This window comes from Saccopteryx leptura, chromosome X (genome assembly GCF_036850995.1).
Source record: "Saccopteryx leptura isolate mSacLep1 chromosome X, mSacLep1_pri_phased_curated, whole genome shotgun sequence".
Classification (NCBI taxonomy): domain Eukaryota; kingdom Metazoa; phylum Chordata; class Mammalia; order Chiroptera; family Emballonuridae; genus Saccopteryx; species Saccopteryx leptura.
Window position 1 is genome coordinate 106,021,832 of NC_089516.1, and position 21,120 is coordinate 106,042,951.

General features: G+C 35.0%; 1 protein-coding gene and 1 non-coding gene across 3 annotated transcripts in view; both read right to left on the bottom strand.

Moving 5' to 3' along the window:
- Window positions 1-2,385: 2,385 nt before the first annotated feature.
- Window positions 2,386-21,120, bottom strand: part of LRCH2 (leucine rich repeats and calponin homology domain containing 2) — a 119,419-nt gene continuing 100,684 nt past the window's right edge. Inside the window, exons 14-20 of one of the 2 annotated variants that reach the window (XM_066357147.1) lie at window positions 17,668-17,712; window positions 15,604-15,654; window positions 13,087-13,144; window positions 12,210-12,322; window positions 11,893-12,030; window positions 11,683-11,760; window positions 2,386-5,298 (exon numbers count right to left, since the gene is read on the bottom strand). In XM_066357147.1, the coding sequence (XP_066213244.1) occupies window positions 5,179-5,298; window positions 11,683-11,760; window positions 11,893-12,030; window positions 12,210-12,322; window positions 13,087-13,144; window positions 15,604-15,654; window positions 17,668-17,712 (603 nt within the window). In that variant the 3' untranslated portion in view covers window positions 2,386-5,178. The remainder of the gene's footprint in view (window positions 5,299-11,682; window positions 11,761-11,892; window positions 12,031-12,209; window positions 12,323-13,086; window positions 13,145-15,603; window positions 15,655-17,667; window positions 17,713-21,120) is intronic. The other variant, XM_066357148.1, reaches the window with a different exon arrangement.
- LOC136386672 (small nucleolar RNA SNORA35) lies at window positions 15,157-15,285 on the bottom strand. The gene has a single exon (XR_010748020.1). It is a non-coding gene; the product is annotated as a small nucleolar RNA SNORA35 (small nucleolar RNA).

Genomic DNA, 21,120 nt, shown 5'->3' on the forward strand with positions numbered 1-21,120 from the left:
TGTACTAAAATTAATTCAAAATGGATCAAAGACCTAAATATAAGATCTGAAACAATAAAGTACATAGAAGAAGACATAGGTACTCAACTCATGGACCTGGGTTTTAAAGAACATTTTATGAACTTGACTCCAATGGCAAGAGAAGTGAAGGCAAAGATAAATGAATGGGAATACATCAGAATAAAAAGTTTTTGCTCAGCAAGAGAAACTGATATCAAAATAAACAGAAAGCCAACTAAATGGGAACTGATATTTTCAAACAATAGCTCAGATAAGGGCCTAATATCCAAAATTTACAAAGAACTCATAAAACTCAACAACAAACAAACAAACAGTCCAATAAAAAAATGGGAAGAAGACATGAACAGACACTTCTCCCAGGAAGAAATACAAATGGCCAACAGATATATGAAAAGATGCTCAGCTTCATTAGTTATTAGAGAAATGCAAATCAAAACTACAATGAGATACCACCTCACCCCTGTTAGATTAGCTATTATCAACAAGACGGACAATAGCAAATGTTGGAGAGGCTGTGGAGAAAAAGGAACCCTCATACACTGTTGGTGGGACTGTAAAGTAGTACAACCATTATGGAGGAAAGTATGGTGGTTCCTCAAAAAACTGCAAATAGAACTACCTTATGACCCAGCAATCCCTCTACTGGGTATATACCACAAAACCTCAGAATCATTGATACGTAAAGACACATGTAGCCCCATGTTCATTGCAGCACTGTTCACAGTGGCCAAGACATGGAAACAACCAAAAAGCCCTTCAATAGAAGACTGGATAAAGAAGATGTGGCACATATACACTATGGAATACTACTCAGCCATAAGAAATGATGACATCAGATCATTTACAGCAAAATGGTGGGATCTTGATAACATTATACGGAGTGAAATAAGTAAATCAGAAAAAAACAAGAACTACATGATTCCATACATTGGTGGAACATAAAAACGAGACTAAGAGACATGGACAAGAGAGTGGTGGTTACCAGGGGTGGGGGGAGGGAGGACACAGGAGGGAGGGAGGGAGAGTTAGGGGGAGGGGGAGGGGCACAGAGAAAACTAGACAGAGGATGACGGAGGACAATCTGACTCTGGGTGAGGGGTATGCAACATAATTTAATGACAAAATAACCTAGACATGTTTTCTTTGAATATATGTACCCTGAATTATTAATGTCATCCCATTAACATCAATAAAAATTTATTAAAAAAAAAAAAAAAAAAAAAAAAAAAAAAATTAGAATAACTTAAAAATAAAAGATTTTTTAAATCAAATAATATATGGGTAATTCAATCATATGCCTCACACTAAGATCTATAATAAAAAACAACAATTTGACCTATCCTACTTTTTTTTAAGTGAGAGGAGGGAAGATAGATAGACTCGTACATGTGCCCTGACCAGGATCCACCCAGCAACCCCTGTCTGAGGCCGATGCTTGATTCAACTGCGCTATCCTCAGCACCCAGGGCTAATGCTTGAACCAACTGAGCCACTGGCTGCAGGAGTGGAAGAGAGAGAGATGGGAGGCAAGAGAAGCAGATGGTCGCTTCTCTTACGCGCCTTGACCGAGAACTGAACTCAGAACGTCCATATGTTGGGCAGACACTCTGTCCACTAAGCCAACCAGCCAGAGCTATTCTAACTTTTATTAAGCCATTTATGTTATATAAACAGTCCATCTTAAATAAAGGTGACATAATTTTGCAAAATTATCCTAGGGAATTGTTGCTTTTTACTTTATTTTTTTGTCTTTTTCTGAAGCTGGAAACGGGGTGAGACAGTCAGACAGACTACAGCATGCGCCCGACCGGGATCCACCCGGCATGCCCACCAGGGGCGACGCTCTGCCCACCAGGGGGCGATGCTCTGCCCCTCCGGGGCGTCGCTCTGCCGCGACCAGAGCCACTCTAGCACCTGGGGCAGAGGCCAAGGAGCCATCCCCAGCGCCCGGGCCATCCTTGCTCCAATGGAGCCTTGGCTGCGGGAGGGGAAGAGAGAGACAGAGAGGAAAGAGAGGGTGGGGGTGGAGAAGCAAATGGGTGCTTCTCCTATGTGCCCTGGCCGGGAATCGAACCCGGGTCCCCCGCATGCCAGGCCGACGCTCTACCGCTGAGCCAACCGGCCAGGGCCAATTGTTGCTTTTTAAATAAACATTACCTACTAAAAATAACACGATATAAGAGAATCTAAACTCTTAAACAACTTACTTTGAATATCCTGTAGTAGTATATTTTTCGATACTAGAAAACACAGACACAAGCTATCAAATAACTACCAAAAAATGGATGCTGTGATGCTGAAAGAACAGGGAGAGAGAGAAAAAAAAATTCAGACTAATTTTTTCATTCAACTTTATTTATCCACAGTTTGCATCGGTAATATACATTTAGGGTTCCATTTATTTTTAAGCATCAGAAAAATCAATCATGATAGATCTGTGACCAATACAAACATTTCTGAATTCTTCAAAAAATTCTGTTAGAAAAGTCAATAAACTAGTATTCTGTAAAGATAATTATTAAACAAATGGCAATGCATTTTCAACTCATAATTTCATTTCTAACTTATCCAACATCACTTATTTCTTGTGCCACACAATAATAAAATTTAGCAGAAGTAGCTATCTATTGCATTTTTAGGGCCTAATACAATATTTTTGTTTATTTAACCCTCTTCAAATCACATATCCAATTCAAATAATGATAATCATTCTTAATTCAATAACTGATAAAGTAAATATATAACCATAAAAATTTTACAGTTATTTAAAAACTACTAAAAGAAATACATCAGAGCTTTGATATAATGTGTCCTCGGATACTAGGCTGTGAAACTGCCTTAGAGGTGGTGTTGCCTTTTGGCACTATAGTAAATAAACTGCCATGGTATGGACTTCAGATGGATGCATCCTAAGTGGAATTTTGCTTTGTAGTAAAAATGTTACAGTGAAGTTCTCGTGCATTTTTTCTTTAAAGTAATAATTACTTGACAACTAAGTGAAATGCAATAAGAAAATGGCCTATAATTTCACTAATATTTCAATGACATGAAACAGAAAAATACTTATAAAATAATTAACATCTAGATTGATTAATAAGAGGAATCCTATGGCATGATAATCATGAAAGCAGTATGAGTGATTGTTTTAGCTTTCAACAGTCACTTTATTTGTAACATTATCAAATGCCTACAATCAAAACTAATAACTAAAGCAGTGATTTTTAACCTTTTTACACTTGGGGACCGATGAAAATAGAATTACTTCGGGGACTGCTAAGGCAGAAATCACCCTGAGCATAAGCAATTTTGAGTAAGATCACTGGGTCTATAATCTTTATACAACATCAGGGTGGTTAACTCTTTCTCGGACCAGCACAAAATTTCTAGCAGACCAGTCCACAGACCAGGAGTTTAAAAACACTGAACTAACGTATTTATTTGCCATTTTTTCCCTTTATTACCAAAATTTTCACAAGGAAGATTATGTCAATGAAGGTTTTTTAGAACCAACTAAAAAAGTTACTAATTATTAGCTTAAATATTTCAAATAACAAATTACTAATAGTTTAAATTTAAACCATATAGTCATAAGAATCTTTAATTCTTTAAAAGCTCCAATTTGACCCTTGGGAAATGTAAAAAACACATCTGTATTCTAAAACTAAAACTTGATTATGTGGTTTCAGAGAACTGATCCCCAAAATAAGAGTTGTTTCTAAATCAGCCCTATTAAACCATTTGGCACAATAGTTTTTGTTTTTTTATACATACCCTTTGAAACACCCAGACCAACATTTTTAATAAGTTGCATCCATTTTAAGAGGTAACAAGTGCAAATAATCACATATTTAAGATATGATACTTGCTTGGCTATTACAAAAGTAATTATGCTAAGGTTTTTCTATAGGAAACAGAGTTATTCTTTACAGTAATGTTTTTGAAAAATTTCTGCACTACTACCAACATAAATTTATTAAAATTAAACAAGGGCTTTCTATAACAGCATACTTATGAAAATGTTTATAGAATGGTCTCTGTTTCATTCAATATTATGTTAGTTGAGGATCATGAGATTTACAGGATCCACAAATGCCCAGATTTTGAATAAAAACCTATTTCTCAATTGTTGCTCTCTGAATCTCAGTATAACTAAAGGCAGCACAGTTATGTAATGTTCCTGAAAGTCAAGTCATAAAAATTCAAACTTTGGCAGTTTTTTCAAAATGTCCTTGACTACTTTGCTAGTTCTCAAAAACCTTACTGCTTTGTGTAACATTTTTGATACAGAAATAAAATACTCTTCAAACAATACATTTTAAAAGATGATTAAGTTTTGCAAAATTAAATAGCATAAATTAAGCATATTAATATTGTTTTTTGACAACATGAAATAACCAATTTAAGGAAAATTGCAATGGACTAAATAAAAAAACCACAAATATCACAATGTGAGGCACATTTAAATCCCCACGTATTACTGACATTACAAACCCTACTAAAATATTTTAAAGTTTCACTGATTTCATTAATACATAAAAAGAAATTGTAAAAATGTTTAAGACTATATAAGAGTCATCAATTACACAGGCACTTCACATGTAAACAATCTACAGTACAACTGAAAATATTTTGGCAACAACCTATAATACTAAAAGAATTTAATATAAAGTCATAGTTCTATAATTTCTACTCAGTTTTTCTAGAAAACTAAGACCAAAGATGAAAGAAATTGTGTATAAACTAGAATTATAAGTGTATTAAATAACTCAAATATAGAATTGTTTAAATCGGTAAAAAAAAAAAGACTACCTTACCCAGATGTTAAACTGGTATGCTATATTAAAAAATTAAACTTACTGTAATTATTAAATTGAAATCCTATTTTAAATTTAGTATCAATTTGATTTTCAAAAATAATCAAGGTTATCAAATGACTAAGTAAAAAGAGATTTTGAATTTATCAAAAACTCTTTTTAAGTTAATCCCATTTTTCCCCAAGTATGTTTGGGCCATTCAAAATTTAACGCAATTTTTTTAAAAACTACAGCTTGATCTAATAAAATTATTTTTGATTAGACAGTCTTATTCATGAATTTGAAATATTTGAAATCACTTGAAAGAAATGAAACTATATACTTATGATTCTTAAATGTTACATTAAACCGTAGAAAGTTGAGATGCCTTGATTGTAGGTAATTCAAGAAGAGCCTGAACTGTGACACCAACTTTCACAAGACCTCTTTCTTCCAAAATATGATGTGGCAAACATAGTCTTTCCTAAGAAAGAAAATAAGTGATATCTAAACATTTGTTTTTCAATAGTGCATTAAACCTTAAATTAGTCAAAACGAAATTTTTAAAACATGCTTTCTATAAAACTTCAAGTAAAGAGCACACAATTCTAATTCATTCTAATCTAAAATGTCTGTTTTAAAAAGTATTCTTTCATAGTATGGGCTTACATTTTACAGGTTTGATCTGAGGTCGATCTGATCCACCTAAACAAATATTTTAAAGAGAGACGATCATGCTAAATGTTTCCTAAGTTCTCGTGCTGAGGTAGAAAGAACACTACATTTCCAGCCAGGAGATCTAAGGGCCATGTAATATGAAGTACTAAAATTTCTTGAGACTCAGTTTCTTCATCCTGAAGATGAACTGTGTAAGAAACAATCAGAACAGTCTGTATGTAGAAGGACTTTGTAAACTGTTCAATCCTGTACCGAACTGGCTGCTCTGGTTCTCTCTACCAGCTGAGTTTCCATGGCTTCAGATATATGTAGCACTTCGTATTTTTCTTGTCTTAGGGTACTTTCCTTCCAGTTTCTAGTAATGTGTTGCTTCTAGCTCCAATAGTCTAGAATTTGAAAAATAACAACTGCTTCTTATTCTAAGCATATTGCATGTGTCATTTGATCTTCACAAGTCCATGAGAAAGAGGTTTACAGATCACTTTACATTAGGTTTCACTAGCCTTCACTGATCCTCTTCTAACATCTTCAGGTTTTCCAAATTCTGTCTTCCTCTTCTAACATCTTAAGGTTTTCCAAGGTTCTGTCTTCATTCACCCTCTTCTCATTTTACACTATATCCTCTCTTTGGTATTCCCAAAGCCTTACCAAAACTGCAAGGGTTAACTGAAGGTTTGCATGCAAATATACATAAAAAAATTGGTAGCTATTTTTGAAGAAACAATGTAGCTGACTGCTTCAGTTGGGACACTGTTTACCTCAGAAAAATAAGCTAGTAATGGATAGGGTGGGTGGCAAACAGAACAGCTATAGGCTCCATCTGGTCCATAACTGTGTTTTAGTTGGCTAGCACACTGTTTTACAAATCTACAAACATATTAATTAAAAAAATCCAGTGTGAAAGCTTTGGCAAGATTGAATCCCTATTCCCAAATACTAACAATTATATTCTCCATTCTGATGACTTTCAAAATCTATTTCCACCAAGATTTCTCTATTGAGCTCCAGATACAAATGTGAACTTGATACAGCCAAATAGATGTCCAACAAACATATCAAACTCAATGTGTCCGCAACAGAAGTACTTCCTCACCAAATTAATGTACCTTTCTGTATTACCTGTCAGTAATACGTATATAAAACTGGGAGTTATTATAGTCTTCTCTTTCTTCCTTACTCCAATAACCTACTCACCAGAAACTATTGTAATATCCCATTTATCAAGAGTCCTCAAAAATATCTTCTTTATTTTCATTTTCACTGTAACATTAGTTGCCTTCATAATATTTTGCTTATTCAAATAACCACTGCAGTACATCTTAGAAAACAGGTTTCAAATTAATGACCTTCCACCATAGAAAGTAAAAAAGAGTACTTTAAACCAATGACAAGACAGAAAGAAGGAAATAATGAAGATGATAGAAGAAAATAGAAAAATAAGCAGAAAATAATAGAAAAAAAATCAATGAAACCAAATGTTATTTCACTGAGATCTTTTTTAAAATGATCATTAAACCTCTAACTAATCAGGAAAAAAGAAAAGAAAATACACAAATTACCAATATCAGAAATAAGAGAAGTAATATAAGAAAAGATTCTGTAAATACTAAAATGATAGATAACTATAAGTTTGGCAAACTAAATGAAATAGACAAATTCTTTGAAAGACAGAATATATCAAAGCTCATGTAAGAAGAAATAAAAAAAAAGAATAGCTCTATATCTATTAAAGAAATTGAAATTTGATCATAGACCTAAATATAAAACTTATGATTATAAAACTTCTAAAAATAAAAAGGCAACATCTTTGTGAAATTGATTTATGCAAAGATTTTGTTAGTTTGACACCATGAACAATTTTACATTAAAAAACAAACACGTAAAACTGCTCTTTGAAAGATACTACAATAAGAATGAAAAGTTAAGCCAAAGACTGGGAGACAATATTTGTAGATCATACATTTCAGAAAAAATTTTGTACATAATTTATGAAGAAATCTCAAACTCAATGATAAGAAAACTCAATCAAAAAATTGACAAAAGATTAGAATAGATACTTCATTAAAAAATTCATACAAATGGTAAACAAGCTCTTGGAATCTTGATCAATATAATTAGTCTTTAGGCAAATGCAAAGTAAAACCATACTGGCAAACCTGTACATACCTATTACAATGAAGGAGAAAAGAAAAAACAAAAAACTCTGGCCATATTGACTTGTTGAGGATATGAAGAAACTGAAACTCTTATACACTACTAGTAGGAAATGTTAAATGAAATGGCCACTTTAGGAAAGAGTTGAGTGTATTCTTTTTTAAATTAAATTTATTGGGGTGACATCAGTTAATAAAATTATATAGGTTTCATGTGAACAATTCTGTATCATCTGTATATTGCATTTGTATACACCACTCAGTCAAATAATCTGCCGCCATAAATTTGACCCCCTTTACCATCTACTATCCCCAACGCCTATGCCCTCTGATAACTTTCATACTGTTGTCTGTGTCTATGAGTTTTATTTTCCTTCTTCGTTCACTAGTTGCTTTCAGTTTTATATCCCACATATGAGTAAAATCAAAAGGTTCTTGACTTTTTCTGACTTATTTTGCTTAGCATGATATTCTTAATATCCATGTTGTTACAAATAGCAGTATTTTTATTTTCTTATGACTGAGTAGTATTCTGTCATATATACTTATCACATCTTTAATTATTTACGGAAGGACACTTTGGTTGTTTCATGTCTTGGCCGCTGTGAATAATGCTGTGATGAACATGGGGGTGCATGTGTCCTTGCATACAAATGCTTTTGAATTTTTTAGGTAGATAACCAGTAGAGGGGTTGCTGGGTCATATGGAAACTCTATTCTTAATTTTTGGAGAAGCTGCCATACTGTTTTACATAGTGGCTATGCCAGTTTACATTCCCATCAGCAGGGAATAAGGGTTGCTTTTTCTTTACAACCTCTCCAACACTTATTACTGTCTTGTTGATAACAGTCATTCTAACAGGTGTGAGGTGGTATCTCGGTATAGTTTTGATTGCATGTTACTAATAGCCAGTAAATTTGAATATCTTTTCATATATCTGTTGGCCATCTGTATGTATTTTTCTCTTTCTTTCTTTCTTTCTTTCTTTCTTTCTTTCTTTCTTTCTTTCTTTCTTTTTTTATTTTTTGAGGGGAAGAAAAAGAGAGAGAAGTATCAACTTGTTTTTCCACTTAGTTGTGCCATTGTTTGCTCTCATATGTGTCCCAACCAAAGCTTAAATTGCCAACCTCAGGGGAACAGCCTTTACCAGGCTTGAACTGTAAATCTTAGAGTGGAGCCAGTGCCATTGGGATCAAGCTAGTGACATCAGTGCTCCAGGACAATGCTCTATTCATGGTACCATAAGCCAGGGCTATTCGTCTTCTCGGGAGAAGTATCTGTTCAGGTCTTCTGCCCATTTTTGAATTGGATTGTTTGCTTAGTGTTGGGGCTTATGGGTTCTTTATATATTGTACTTTCTTATAATGTTAAGCATACAACTACCATATATTTCAGTCATTACAATCCTAGGCTCCTAGGTATTTACCTAAAATTACAGAAAGCATACATCTAAAGAACATAAATGTTCATAGATGCCTTATTTGTATTAATCTCTAAAACTAGAAACAACTGAAATGGCCATCAACAAGTCAATGTACTAACAAACTGGCATATTCACAAAATGAAATACAACTCATCAATAAAAAGGAACAATCTATTTATACATGCAACATGTACTCGTAAAATAATTATACTGAGTGGAAAAAGCCAGAAAAATTCATACATAACTATATCATTCAATTTACAGACTACCTTAGATAGAAAATGCAAACTAAACTGCAATAATAGCAGATTAGTGGTTGCTTGGGGGAAGGAAGAATTGTAAAAAACCACAAGGAAACTTTTGGGGATAATGTACATGTTCATTATCTTGACTTTGGTAAAGTTCTCATATTGTATGCATATGTCAAAACTTATCAACTCATACATTTTACGCATATGCACTTTATTGTATGTCAATTATACCAAATAAGTCAGAAAATAACAAATTAAAGCTAAGGATAAAACTTTTCCCTCACTGCCAGTAGCTAAAGAATTTAGAAAATGAGAGTTGCTGTCCATAGCCTCTCCTTTTTATGTTGAGGATGGGTAGGGCACAAACACTGCCCTAGAACAAGCTGAAGAGGGAAGACAAGAGTATACTAAGGAGAATAGTTTTTGTAAGACATTCCCACTTACCCTCCTAGCCTAATGCATCACAAAGGCATGTGGGGTATGTTGGGCTGTCTTTTCTTTCATGTAAAAGAATAAAATATCCAAATTAAGTAGGTGTTTCTGGCCTGACTAGGTGGTGGCACAGTGGACAGAGCGTCAGACTGGGATGTGGAGGACCCAGGTTTGAGATCCCAAGGTCACCAGCTTGAGCGCGGGCTCATCTGGTTTGAGCAAGGCTCACCAACTTGAGCCTAAGGTCACTGGCTTAATTAAGAGGTCACTTGGTCTGCTGTAGCCCCCTGGTTAAGGCACATATGAGAGAGCAATCAATGAACAACTAAGGTGCTGCAACGAAGAATTGATGCTTCTCATATCTCTCCCTTCCTGTCTGTCTGTCCCTATCTGCCCCTTTCTCTGTCTCTCTCTGTCTCTGTCACAAAAAAAGGTGGGATTTGGACTTAAGACTACCTGGGTTTGCAACATAACCACTATTTACTATAGGTGTGACCTTGGTTAAGTTCCCTAACCTCTCTGCCTCAGTTTCCTCATCTGTAAAACATGCATTTATTACTAAATATTTAGTGAGAACTCCCCCCCAAGAAAATTCTTAAAACAAAAATGGTAAAACAGAAAAATGTAAATGACACAGTATTATTAGGGAGGAAAAACCTTAATTTTTCTATTTACTCACTAAGCGATTGAGGGTATAAAAAAGAAAGAACATAAAAATAATTAAGAATTAAATTTTAAAACATCATGTCAAGCATAGAGAAGAGATAATTAAAAGAGTACAGCATATAGTTTCCAAGTTACACAGTAATTCAAATGGTTCTCTCTTTATATATATATATTTATTCACTTGAGCAAAGAAGTTAAAGTGTAATCTGCAGACCAGATTTTTATGATGCTGTTGGAAAAAGAGCTTAACAAGCCCAACTCACATAAATGTATCAGATCAAACACATCATACACCTTAATTAAATTTTAAAAAACACAACTAGATTGTGATCTGCTAATAATGTCATGTCCTCTCAAAAGTCAGTCATGTTGACATAAGGTTTATCATGTTTTCCAAAATACAATATTTTGATGATTCACTTTCAATATATATTTATAACACAGCTTTAATTGTTAATTTTATATTATTGCAACTTTTACATGAAAAATAAGCCAATTCCTAAAAATTTCAAAGTTTGTCCAGTGAGAAACTATCATATATTACTTAAGATTTCCAATTAGGTATTTTAAATAAACTTTAAAACACTGTTCATATATAATGTAAATCTTCCAGTCAGAGTCTGTCCATAGATTTACTATATAAAGGAGTCTAAATGTCCTCCATCAGGAAAAATGACAGCAGCAATGACCAAAATCAAGTTGTAATATGGCTATTAAGGTTTATTTATTCAATGATGTATACGGTGAATAAATTGTCCCCAAAATGTGATTGTTTTCTAAATGATTTTCAAAGAAGCCTAAAAACATTCACTAAAAGCCCTGGCCAGTTTGCTCAGTGGATAAAACTTTGGCATGGCATACGGATGTCCCAGGTTGAATCCCGGTCAGGGCACACAGGAGAAGTGACTGTTTCTCTTCCCCTCCTTCTCTCCCTCCTCTCCTTCTTCCCCTCTTACAGCCAGTGGCTCGAATGTTTCGAGCATCAGCCTTGGCACTGAGGATAACTGGGTTGATTTGACCATCAGCCCCAGATGGGGGTTGCCGGGTGGATCCCCGTAGAAACACATGTGGGAGTCTATCTCCCCTCCTCTCACTTAATTAAAAAAAATTCAAAGTTAAAGGTGGAACTCAGTAAAAGGTACCAATGGAAGGTAATCATTTTCATGTTCAAAAAGCATTATTCATTCCTATTGTAAAGAAGAACCTCAGTATGCATGTAATGTTAATATTTAAATGATTATTTTGTTAGAAAAATAACAGTTACCTGTGAAACACCCAACTTTTTACAAGCATCAAGAAAATTTTCTACATTTCTTCGACATTTTGCCATGCTCAATTTAGGCTGTAAAGTAAGAAAAAAAGGTATATTTTCAGGCATAATTATACAGAAGTTAATCAAAATTGGTATTATTTAAAGTAGTTTCAAGAGGCTTATCTTCCTTTAGAGACTTTATAAATTGTAGACACAACTTACCACTGCTGGTGACGGCACATGAATACTAGCTACAGAGCGTGGCCTTATATGATTGGCTAAATGGCAAAGAACAACCCCATCCATCAGTGCAGCTCCAATGTCATCAGGCAAAATTACTTTTAACTTGGATTCAAGATTCTATAAAGAAACAGGTTACAAATCACAGATATTCTCTATCAATGTTATATATTTATATTTCAAGTCATTATATAACCCATATTTTCAAAGAGCATTGAAAATAAAATCTATATACACTGTTAATGTTCCAAGTTAAACCCATTTCAACAAAGAAGATCTGAAACGTCAATTTGGCTTACATTGCGAAGTTGTCGTATTTGCTCTCGTTCTTCCCGTAAATGTTCCATCTTTCTTCTCATTGTAAATCCAGGATCCGCTGACCCATATTCCTGGCGAGGTGAGCGGCTAAAAGCTATAAAAACAGAAATTTCCTAGCTTATTACAAAGCCAATAAGAAGGATCCACCATCGGTAGGGAAAGAGGCATGATTAAAAAGAATCAATACAAAACTACATAAAACATGACTACTTATTAGTACATTTTAAACATATTTTACAGAATATAATTGGAATCTACTTATCTGCATAATTGAAAGCAACAGGGAAGACAAGAGTAACAATTTCTACCACCTATATATGTTCTTATTTAAGCATATGGTTTTAGAAACTTATGATCCAGGTTAAAAATTATTAAACATAAATCAGCCTTTATAATCTTTAAAGAAAAAGGAAGTTATTCTTGAAGGTCAATACAGTTATTCAGGAATAAAAACTGTAATTCAATACCTTGCCAGTAAAATGGATCCATTTTCTTTTGGGTTTGCCAAATGCGAAAAGATCCCTTTTTAAAACCACAATATAATGGAGTGCTATAATTTCAAACAGTGTTTGGTCTGCTGGCAGAGTGGTCATTCTAATAGCAGTCACAGTGGAGTAGAAATAAGACTGCAGTATATCTAAGGCAAAAAGCTGAGGTTTCAGGAGCTTGAAGGTGAAGAGGAAGAAAGAAATGGGGAACGGGAATTGAAAAGACAAATAAGGTTAAGAGTAAATTACTTTTAGGAGAGGGGAAAGAATCTATGTGTACTTAAAACTATATGGGAATCAAATCCCATTTAAGTTCAGAAACTCTAATTTCATATAACCAATTCATTGTATTTGCAAAATATATATTTACCTGATCTAGGCTTCAAGCCAAAAGGACCATGTGAAAAACCATCAGTTCTATCATATTCCTAAAAACAGAAAACAAATAAAACCTATTTTCTTTCAAAGTAATTAAGGTAGTTATTCAATCTATTCCAATCTTGAGAAGTATTTATTTCTTCCATGATTAGTGAAGCAGAGTAGTAAAATGCATTTCAATTTAAACTGATAATTTCACTTTTAAAAAGTATATAAATATTTGTGAATTAACCTAATTACATAAGCCTTTAAATACTTAAATTCTCTCTCATAGTATAAGTAAAATTAAAAGTAAAAGTATTAAAGCACATAAAATAGATATTAATTTTGAGTTAATAAAATTAAAGTCTCCCTCAAAGTGAAGAAAAAGTCAATGAAAAAGATAAGTGAAATTAGCAACATTTACTCAGTATCTACCATGGACTTGACTTAATGGATAATATGAGGCAAATCTACACATTCATACTAATAATAGGAGTTATAGAATGATAGGTGGTAAATTATTGTGTCTTCTAATTGAATGAACATTGCTTGAAAGTGCTTTCACACAGTTATATGCTGTGAAAAGAATTGTGGTATATTTTTAAAAATCTGAACTTGCAGTCAGAAAGCTCAGTCTAAGTCTTAAGAAAAACATTTAATTTCTCTGTGACTATTTCTCCATCTTTAAAATGGAGTATTGTAAAGATTAACTGAGGTAACTAAAAGAAAGCACTTTGTAAAGTGGGAAGATAATGTAATTTTAGCAGCATCTTATTTAATCTGTACAACAACTATGAAGTGAAGTGCATAGAGTCTGGGTTTCAGTAATTTCTTTACCATTTATTGAGTGGGGTCTTTGGGCAAAGTTATCCATCTCTTCAGCTATAAAATGATGATGGTAATACCCAGTTCATGGGATTGATCTTAGGTTCAAATGTACAGGTAAGCCTTTGTTAGTAGTAAAGTACCAAACCAATATATTTTTTTGTTATTTTCCTTTCACAGATGAAACTGAAGCAATCAGAATTCTGTTGATTTTCTGAATTTTCTGCTGATTAATATGTGTATACAATTCAAGCTGAATGTTAGCTGAGCTACCAAAGCACGTGTTCACCAAACTATATATCAGAAGACAAGCCTCAGTTTGTCTTCATTCTTCTGGTTTAAAATGTCATGAATTCCCAGACAAAAATTTTACTTAAGCAAGTGCAAGCAAAATGTATTATAGAAGCAATATAATTGACTTGAGAAAACGGGCACTAATACTCTCCCTGGGAGCATTGATTATGAAATTGCAAAGCATTTAGGCAAATAAGCAGTCAGTTATATGATTACATTCGTTGTACATGAAAGTAAAAGACTTACAAAAGCATATAACAAAGACTAATTTTAGGATACCTTTAATTATTTTTTAAAAAGAATGCAAACCACTTTACCTGCTGTATAAATAATTTTAAAATGTGCTTATAGAATACCTAAGTTTATTTAAAAGTTTTACTGTGCAACTCATCCAAAACAACAAATAATCCTAGCTTTTAAAAATATTTAACATTATGATATGACCTCACTCATTTGAGGAATCCAACGAACAATGTGAACTGAGGAATGAAATTAAACCTGAAGGGAAAGGGGGGAGGGAGAAGGTGGGAGGGGGATAAGGGAGATGTTGAGGGGAATACGGGGGAGGGGGGATGTGTTCGAGGAGACACTAGAATCTATGTAAACGCAATAAATAAAAAAATACTTAACACTATGTAAAATGAAATACCACCTAATTAACCAAAGTTATATGGTAAATTTGAATCATCCAAACATTTAGACAAATTCCTGAATTCACCAAATTAATGCATCATCAGTTATTTACTAATGCCAATATACTTTTAGAACATTAAATAAGGAAGTATGAAATAGAAGAGATACTGTCTAGAATTTTTCAATTGTATCTTTTGTTTTAAAGCAATAGGTTTAACTCAATTAGAAGAATTAATCATTCAAACCACCACAGTATTTGGCTGAGATTTCATAAACTCTCATTTACCCCTTCTTCCCATGCCTACCCCCCAGTCTGAGGCGTTAGAAAATGTGTACCCTCCTGTCGATAGGAACAACCCACTGCAGGGATGTTTCTCGTGGAAAAAGGAAGTTTCTCTTGCATTGCTTTCAGACCTAATTGATTATGAGGAAAACCAAAGGTCTTTGCACAATGCTGAAGTACTTTGTTTTCAAATTTAAAATTTTAAAGCTGTTTCTATCATTTATTTCAAAAATGTATTAAGTATACAACATAAAATTATATAAATTGAATGCTTTTCTGTGATCTATAGGCATTTGTCAATGAATAGCTATACTTATGAATATTTACACGACAAGCTGGTGGTGTTCTTAACATTTTTATAGGCTAGGTTTGTACAAATTAATCTATGTGGCTTTCTAAATATGGGTGAATAAATTACATTAAGAAAAAGACGAGGTTAGAGAGAAGAGACAAGAAAGAAACTATGTATACATATTAAAACAGAACTTGTACCTCAGATGATACTGGAGATTGTGGTGACATATTAGCATTATCACTGTCTTGCTAAAATAAAATAAAAAATGAAAGATGAAATTAAAACATGAATGATGATTTTAGACGTATAAAAAAACCCCTAAAAGTTGGTTTTGATCAATTGCTAAAGAAGGAATCCAGAAAATACCGTTTACCACCTTGCTACTCAAAGTGTGGTCTGCGAACCAGCCACGTCAGCACCCTCTGGGAACGTGTCGGAAAGGCAGACTCTCGGGACTCACCCCAGACCTATTTCATTAAAATCTGTATTCCAATAAGATCTGCAGATGATTCATAAACTCTTAAACATTTTAGAGGTACTATCTACTCATCTCAAATATTTTCCTTTAAATTCATTTCCTTGCAATGTCACCAAAGAAAAAACTTTTTCTTATTTCTTAGAAAAAAGCCATATGTTAAGATTAATTTCTCATGGGAAAAGACGACATATTACAATGTGAGGCAGGTACAAAGAGGAGTGTAGAAATTCCATCACTCCAAATAAAAACATTTACCTGCAAAATCATGTGTACCCCGGCTTAGATAATTACAAAAATTTAACTGCATAAAATCATATTCAGCAGTCTGTGTTTTTTGAATGACTACTACCAACCAAATACAAAAATTTTAACACTTAATCTTGAATATGCATACCACACAGGAGATTTATTCACTATTCAGCAAATGATTACTGACTACCTACTGTTTGCCAGACACTGCTAGATGTCAGAAATACTAAAATTTAGTAAAAACGTTATCCATTCAAGGATCTCACAGTCTAGAGGGAAATTAATTTATACAGGTAATACAACCTTCTCAGTAAAACGATAAGAGGTTTAAATGGCATATTATAAAGCACAGATATCAGGCACTTGGAGAGATGATGGTGGCAGTTGAGAAAGGCAAGTTTCCTGAAAAACTAGAAAAACTGAGTAGGTGTTTAGCTGAAAAAGAAGGGAACAAACAGCATTCCAAGATACACAGAAGCAATTAATGAAGGTGCAGAAAACCTTTGCAAAGTTCTCTTGCTGGAGAATACCAGGAGAGGAGGGTGTTTCCGGAGTTGAGGCTCATATGGTAAGCAGGGACTTAACTAAGGACTTAGAATTTACCCTCTAAGTGACAGGGAGATGTTGAAGCCTGATCGTATATATATCTTTTGAAACAATCACTGCGGCTGCAGGGAGAACAGACTGGAGAAAGGGAGTGATGAGCAAAGATGCTACTGAAGTGGTACAGGCAAGAAAGAAACAGGGCCTGTGCCAGGGCAGAAAGAGCAGATATGCAGGTGGTGAATGTACTCAAAATATTTTAGTGTCAAAAAAAAAAGTAGATCTTGGTAACCGATTAGATATTGAAGCAGGCAGGACCAAAGTAGATATAAAATACAAAAGGGCAGAGAGAGCAGCCAAGCTGAACCACTAGCGCAGGGTTCAGCAAACGATTTCTGTGTGATTCCATTTCTTAAAATTAAAGGAGTTTTCAGAAGCCCTGCCAAGAACCAACATCAAATTAACTACCAATGCCCCCAAACAAAATACACAAAGCTTATTTATTTATTGTGATGAGACTATCATTTGAAAATTTCTAGGCTGCTGACTAGGCTAAAATGGTGAAGTAAAAAAAAAATTTATAGTAACGTATAAACCGTGCAAACCTAATTTTCAATGTTAAAACAGTATACAGAATTTGTGGGAAACAATGAATAAACTCCAAATAAATCTCAATTAACCACCAGGTTGATTTAAGAAGACAGAAAATGAAAAAAATGTAAAAATTTAAATTCATGAATTACAATATCAGGATGAATGTTAAAATTCTAAAACTGAACTATTAGAAATTCTGTTGTAAATTAAGGACAGAGAAATTACATGTCTAAATTAGTAATTATATGATGATGCTCAGTCCTTATCATTGGAGAAAACCCAAGCATTAAACCAATAACACAGACACTGAAAGATGGATTAAATTTTACTGATTGAACCAACTACATATGAAAAGTAAATATTTTAAGTATTTGGTAATATCACACTCTTTTCTCACCTCTTCGTTTTCATTGCTACTTGAACTCTTCCTTGATGATTTATACTGAAAAATATTTAAGACATATACTTTATTTTTTTTCTCAAACATATAAATTCTGTACCAGTAAGTTACATGCGAATTTTACTCATATTTTGGTATTTTTATGAAATTACCTGATACTAACTGATAATCACATAACCAGTTTAAATAGTCCTACTTATGAATAGCTAACACATACAGTACTTTCATTGTACAAGCCATTGTTTTATTGCTTTCCATATATCAAGTAACAATTCCTCCCTAAACTAATCCATTTGCCATTTTTTCAGTTTTGCAATCTGAAGGTTGCCTTAAATCCCCCTTTTTCTTAATCCGGTATGTCATCAAGTCACTTGTTTTTGCTACCTCAGACTTACTTCTGAAGTCTCACAACAATCACTCCATCCTAGGCCCCCATTATTTCATACTTTGTCTGTAATCGCAGCATTAAAAAAAGTCATCTTTTGATAAGAGACCTACTGATTTCAGGTAAAACAAAACAAAACAAAAACCCACTACTTTAAATGTATCTACTGACTATATAATAATAGTAATAGTGGTAATAGCTAACACTATGCTAGCACTTACTTATACACCAGGCACTGATTGCAGTGTGTTACATGCTTTAATCCATTTAATCTTCATAACAACTCTGAGGTAAATACTATTACCTTCATTTTATACTGAAACACAAAGGTAAAATGGTCAATATAAAGAAAAAATGCTGCCCTGGCCGGTTGGCTCAGTGGTAGAGCGTCAGCCTGGCGTGCAGGAGTCCCGGGTTCGATTCCCGGGTTCGATTCCCGGCCAGGGCACACAGAAGTGCCCATCTGCTTCTCCACCCCTCCCCCTCTCCTTCCTCTCTGTCTCTCTCTTCCTCTCCCGCAGGCTCCACTGAAGCAAAGTTGGCCCGGGCGCTGAGGATGGCTCTATGGCCTCTGCCTCAGGTGCTAGAATGGCTCTGGTCACAACAGAGCAAAGCCCCAGATGGGCAGAGCATCGCCCCCTGGTGAGCATGCCCCCAGATGGGCAGAGCATCGCCCCCTGGTGAGCATGCTGGGAGGATCCCAGTCGGGAGCATGCGGGAGTCTGTCTGACTGCCTCCCCGTTTCCAACTTCAGAAAAAAAAAAAAAGAAAGAAAAAATGCTAGTGTTTCTTAGCATCAAGGAAATACAGTATGACAACAACTGGAGTTCTTACTACTGATTCCTTCCCACAAATCTTGCAAATCAGTGGCAGATTAACCTCCCAACACTACTTGCAACTCATGACTCTCCTTTTGAAAAAGCTACTAACTTCTGGATTATGTCCAAATTACTTGGTCTGGCATTCAAGATTCTATTTAATGACCCCAATTTACTTATGCATCTTTTTCTTAAATAAAGCTTAGATAAACTACTTAGTAGCTCAACCACAGCTGAGCGCTGAGCAGTATTAGGGATTACAAATTGAAAACTTAAATTCCTCTACTGTCTCCCCTGTGATTTAAGACAATTATCACTAATCTATCAGGGAACTCTTTCCAGCTGATCCCAGAGATAGCTTCAATATGCTTTCAATCCAATGCTCCCAACTACCAGTGAATGGAGTTTGCATGTGAGAATGAAGCTATTTGTTATCCTTAGAAATAATACCCGCTTGTGTGACTTATTCTTGGTTCAATTCTACTTCAGAAAAAAATGTGACTTTTGGACAGCAGGCAACAGGACTTAAATATGGCGTCAGTCATAGCAGCAAAGCAGAAGAAACTCATGGATGTCAAAACAAGGGAACTGCCAAACTGGAAACATGCTGAGTTTTACCCCTAAAGACATTGTTGAAGCATTTTTAAAAGGTTACTATCAATTGGCATTATAAAAAGTATGTCAATGTGAAGAAAAGGAGCATCACTGGAGTTTTTTATTGTACTGAGAGATTACATGTTTTTCCATTACTGCTTTTCTTACCAGGAACTCAACAGTGAGCATCTGCACAAGTATCACTGAGGAGGGCCCAGTGTGAAAGGCACAGTCTGAATTCCTGACCATGACCTTCTTTGTCATGCACCCCTGAGCTTTGTTAAATGTTTTCGTAATCTAGTTGAGAATGAACACCCAATAGTAGATGACTGGTACAAAAGAAACTCAAAACAAAACAAAATGACATTTGAGTGAATAATAAGCTGAATTTATTAAGTGCATACTCTGTAGCAAGTGCTGTTCTAAGCATACTGGTATCTCTAAATCCTGAATTTGCCAGAAATGAAAGGGCTAATGCAGATTCCCAGAAAGAGAATAATAGGAATAAAAATTTCAAACTCTGCAGAAAACAGGGTAACTGGCTAGTGACGGCAATGAGTTGTGGCAGGAAATAAAACTTAGAGAAGTAGGCAAGTACGGTCCATTAGGTTTTTAATATGTCCAAACTTCATGTTATTAATAATGTGGAGCCAAAAAAGAAATTTAAGTCAGGGATCTCTCCAAAAGCTGTAAAACTAGAGAAAGGGGGACCACTAATTAATTATTACAGCCAACTATATATTAATCACTTTTTTTAAAAAAAAGTTATTGCAATTGCCCAGACAAGAAAAATGAGGTTTCAACAAAAGCCAGAGGTAGCTAAGATAGAGAAGAGGTAATGAATTGGAAAAAGGATGTTTAATTAACATCCTGGTGAACAAATTAAGTGAAGAAAATGAGAGAGAATAAGATGAGAAAAACTGAGGTGTAAACCTTAGACAATACAGCAGATACTACTACCATTAACAGAACTAAAGAAGAGAAGGGAGGAACAAGTTCCACGGTGGGAGAGAGGAAAGGGGGGAGCTTAATGAATGTGAAATACATGTAGGGCATCCAATTAGAAACATAGGTCTTTAGACCAGAATAGTTTACAGGATGTAAATTCAGACCTAGATGAGTATAAGAGACATCAGGAATCAGAAAAGTTTCAGAGAGTGTTTTTAGGTTAATCAAAAGAGGATGAGACCCGCGTCGGCCTGGCGTGCAAGGGGTCCCAGGTTCGATTCCTGGCCGGGGCACACAGGAGAGGCGCCCATCTGCTTCTCCACCCCTCCCCCTCTCCTTCCTCTCTGTCTCTCTCTTCCTCTCCCGCAGCCGAGGCTCCATTGGAGCAAAGATGGCCTGGGCGCTGGGGATGGTTCTTTGGCCTCTGCCCCAGGCACTAGAGTGGCAGTGGCTCTGGTTGCAACAGAGCGACGCCCCGGAGGGGCAGAGCATCGCCCCCTGGTGGGCAGAGCGTCGCCTCCTGGTGGGCAGAGCGTCGCCCCCTGGTGGGTGTGCCGGGTGGATCCTGGTCGGGCGCATGCGGGAGTCTGTCTGACTGTCTTTCCCTGTTTCAAGCTTCAGAAAAATACAAAAAAAAAAAAAAAAAAAAGAGGATGAGACCCTACAGAGCAAGCAGAAGACAAGTCAGAAGAAAGGTTAGATAAG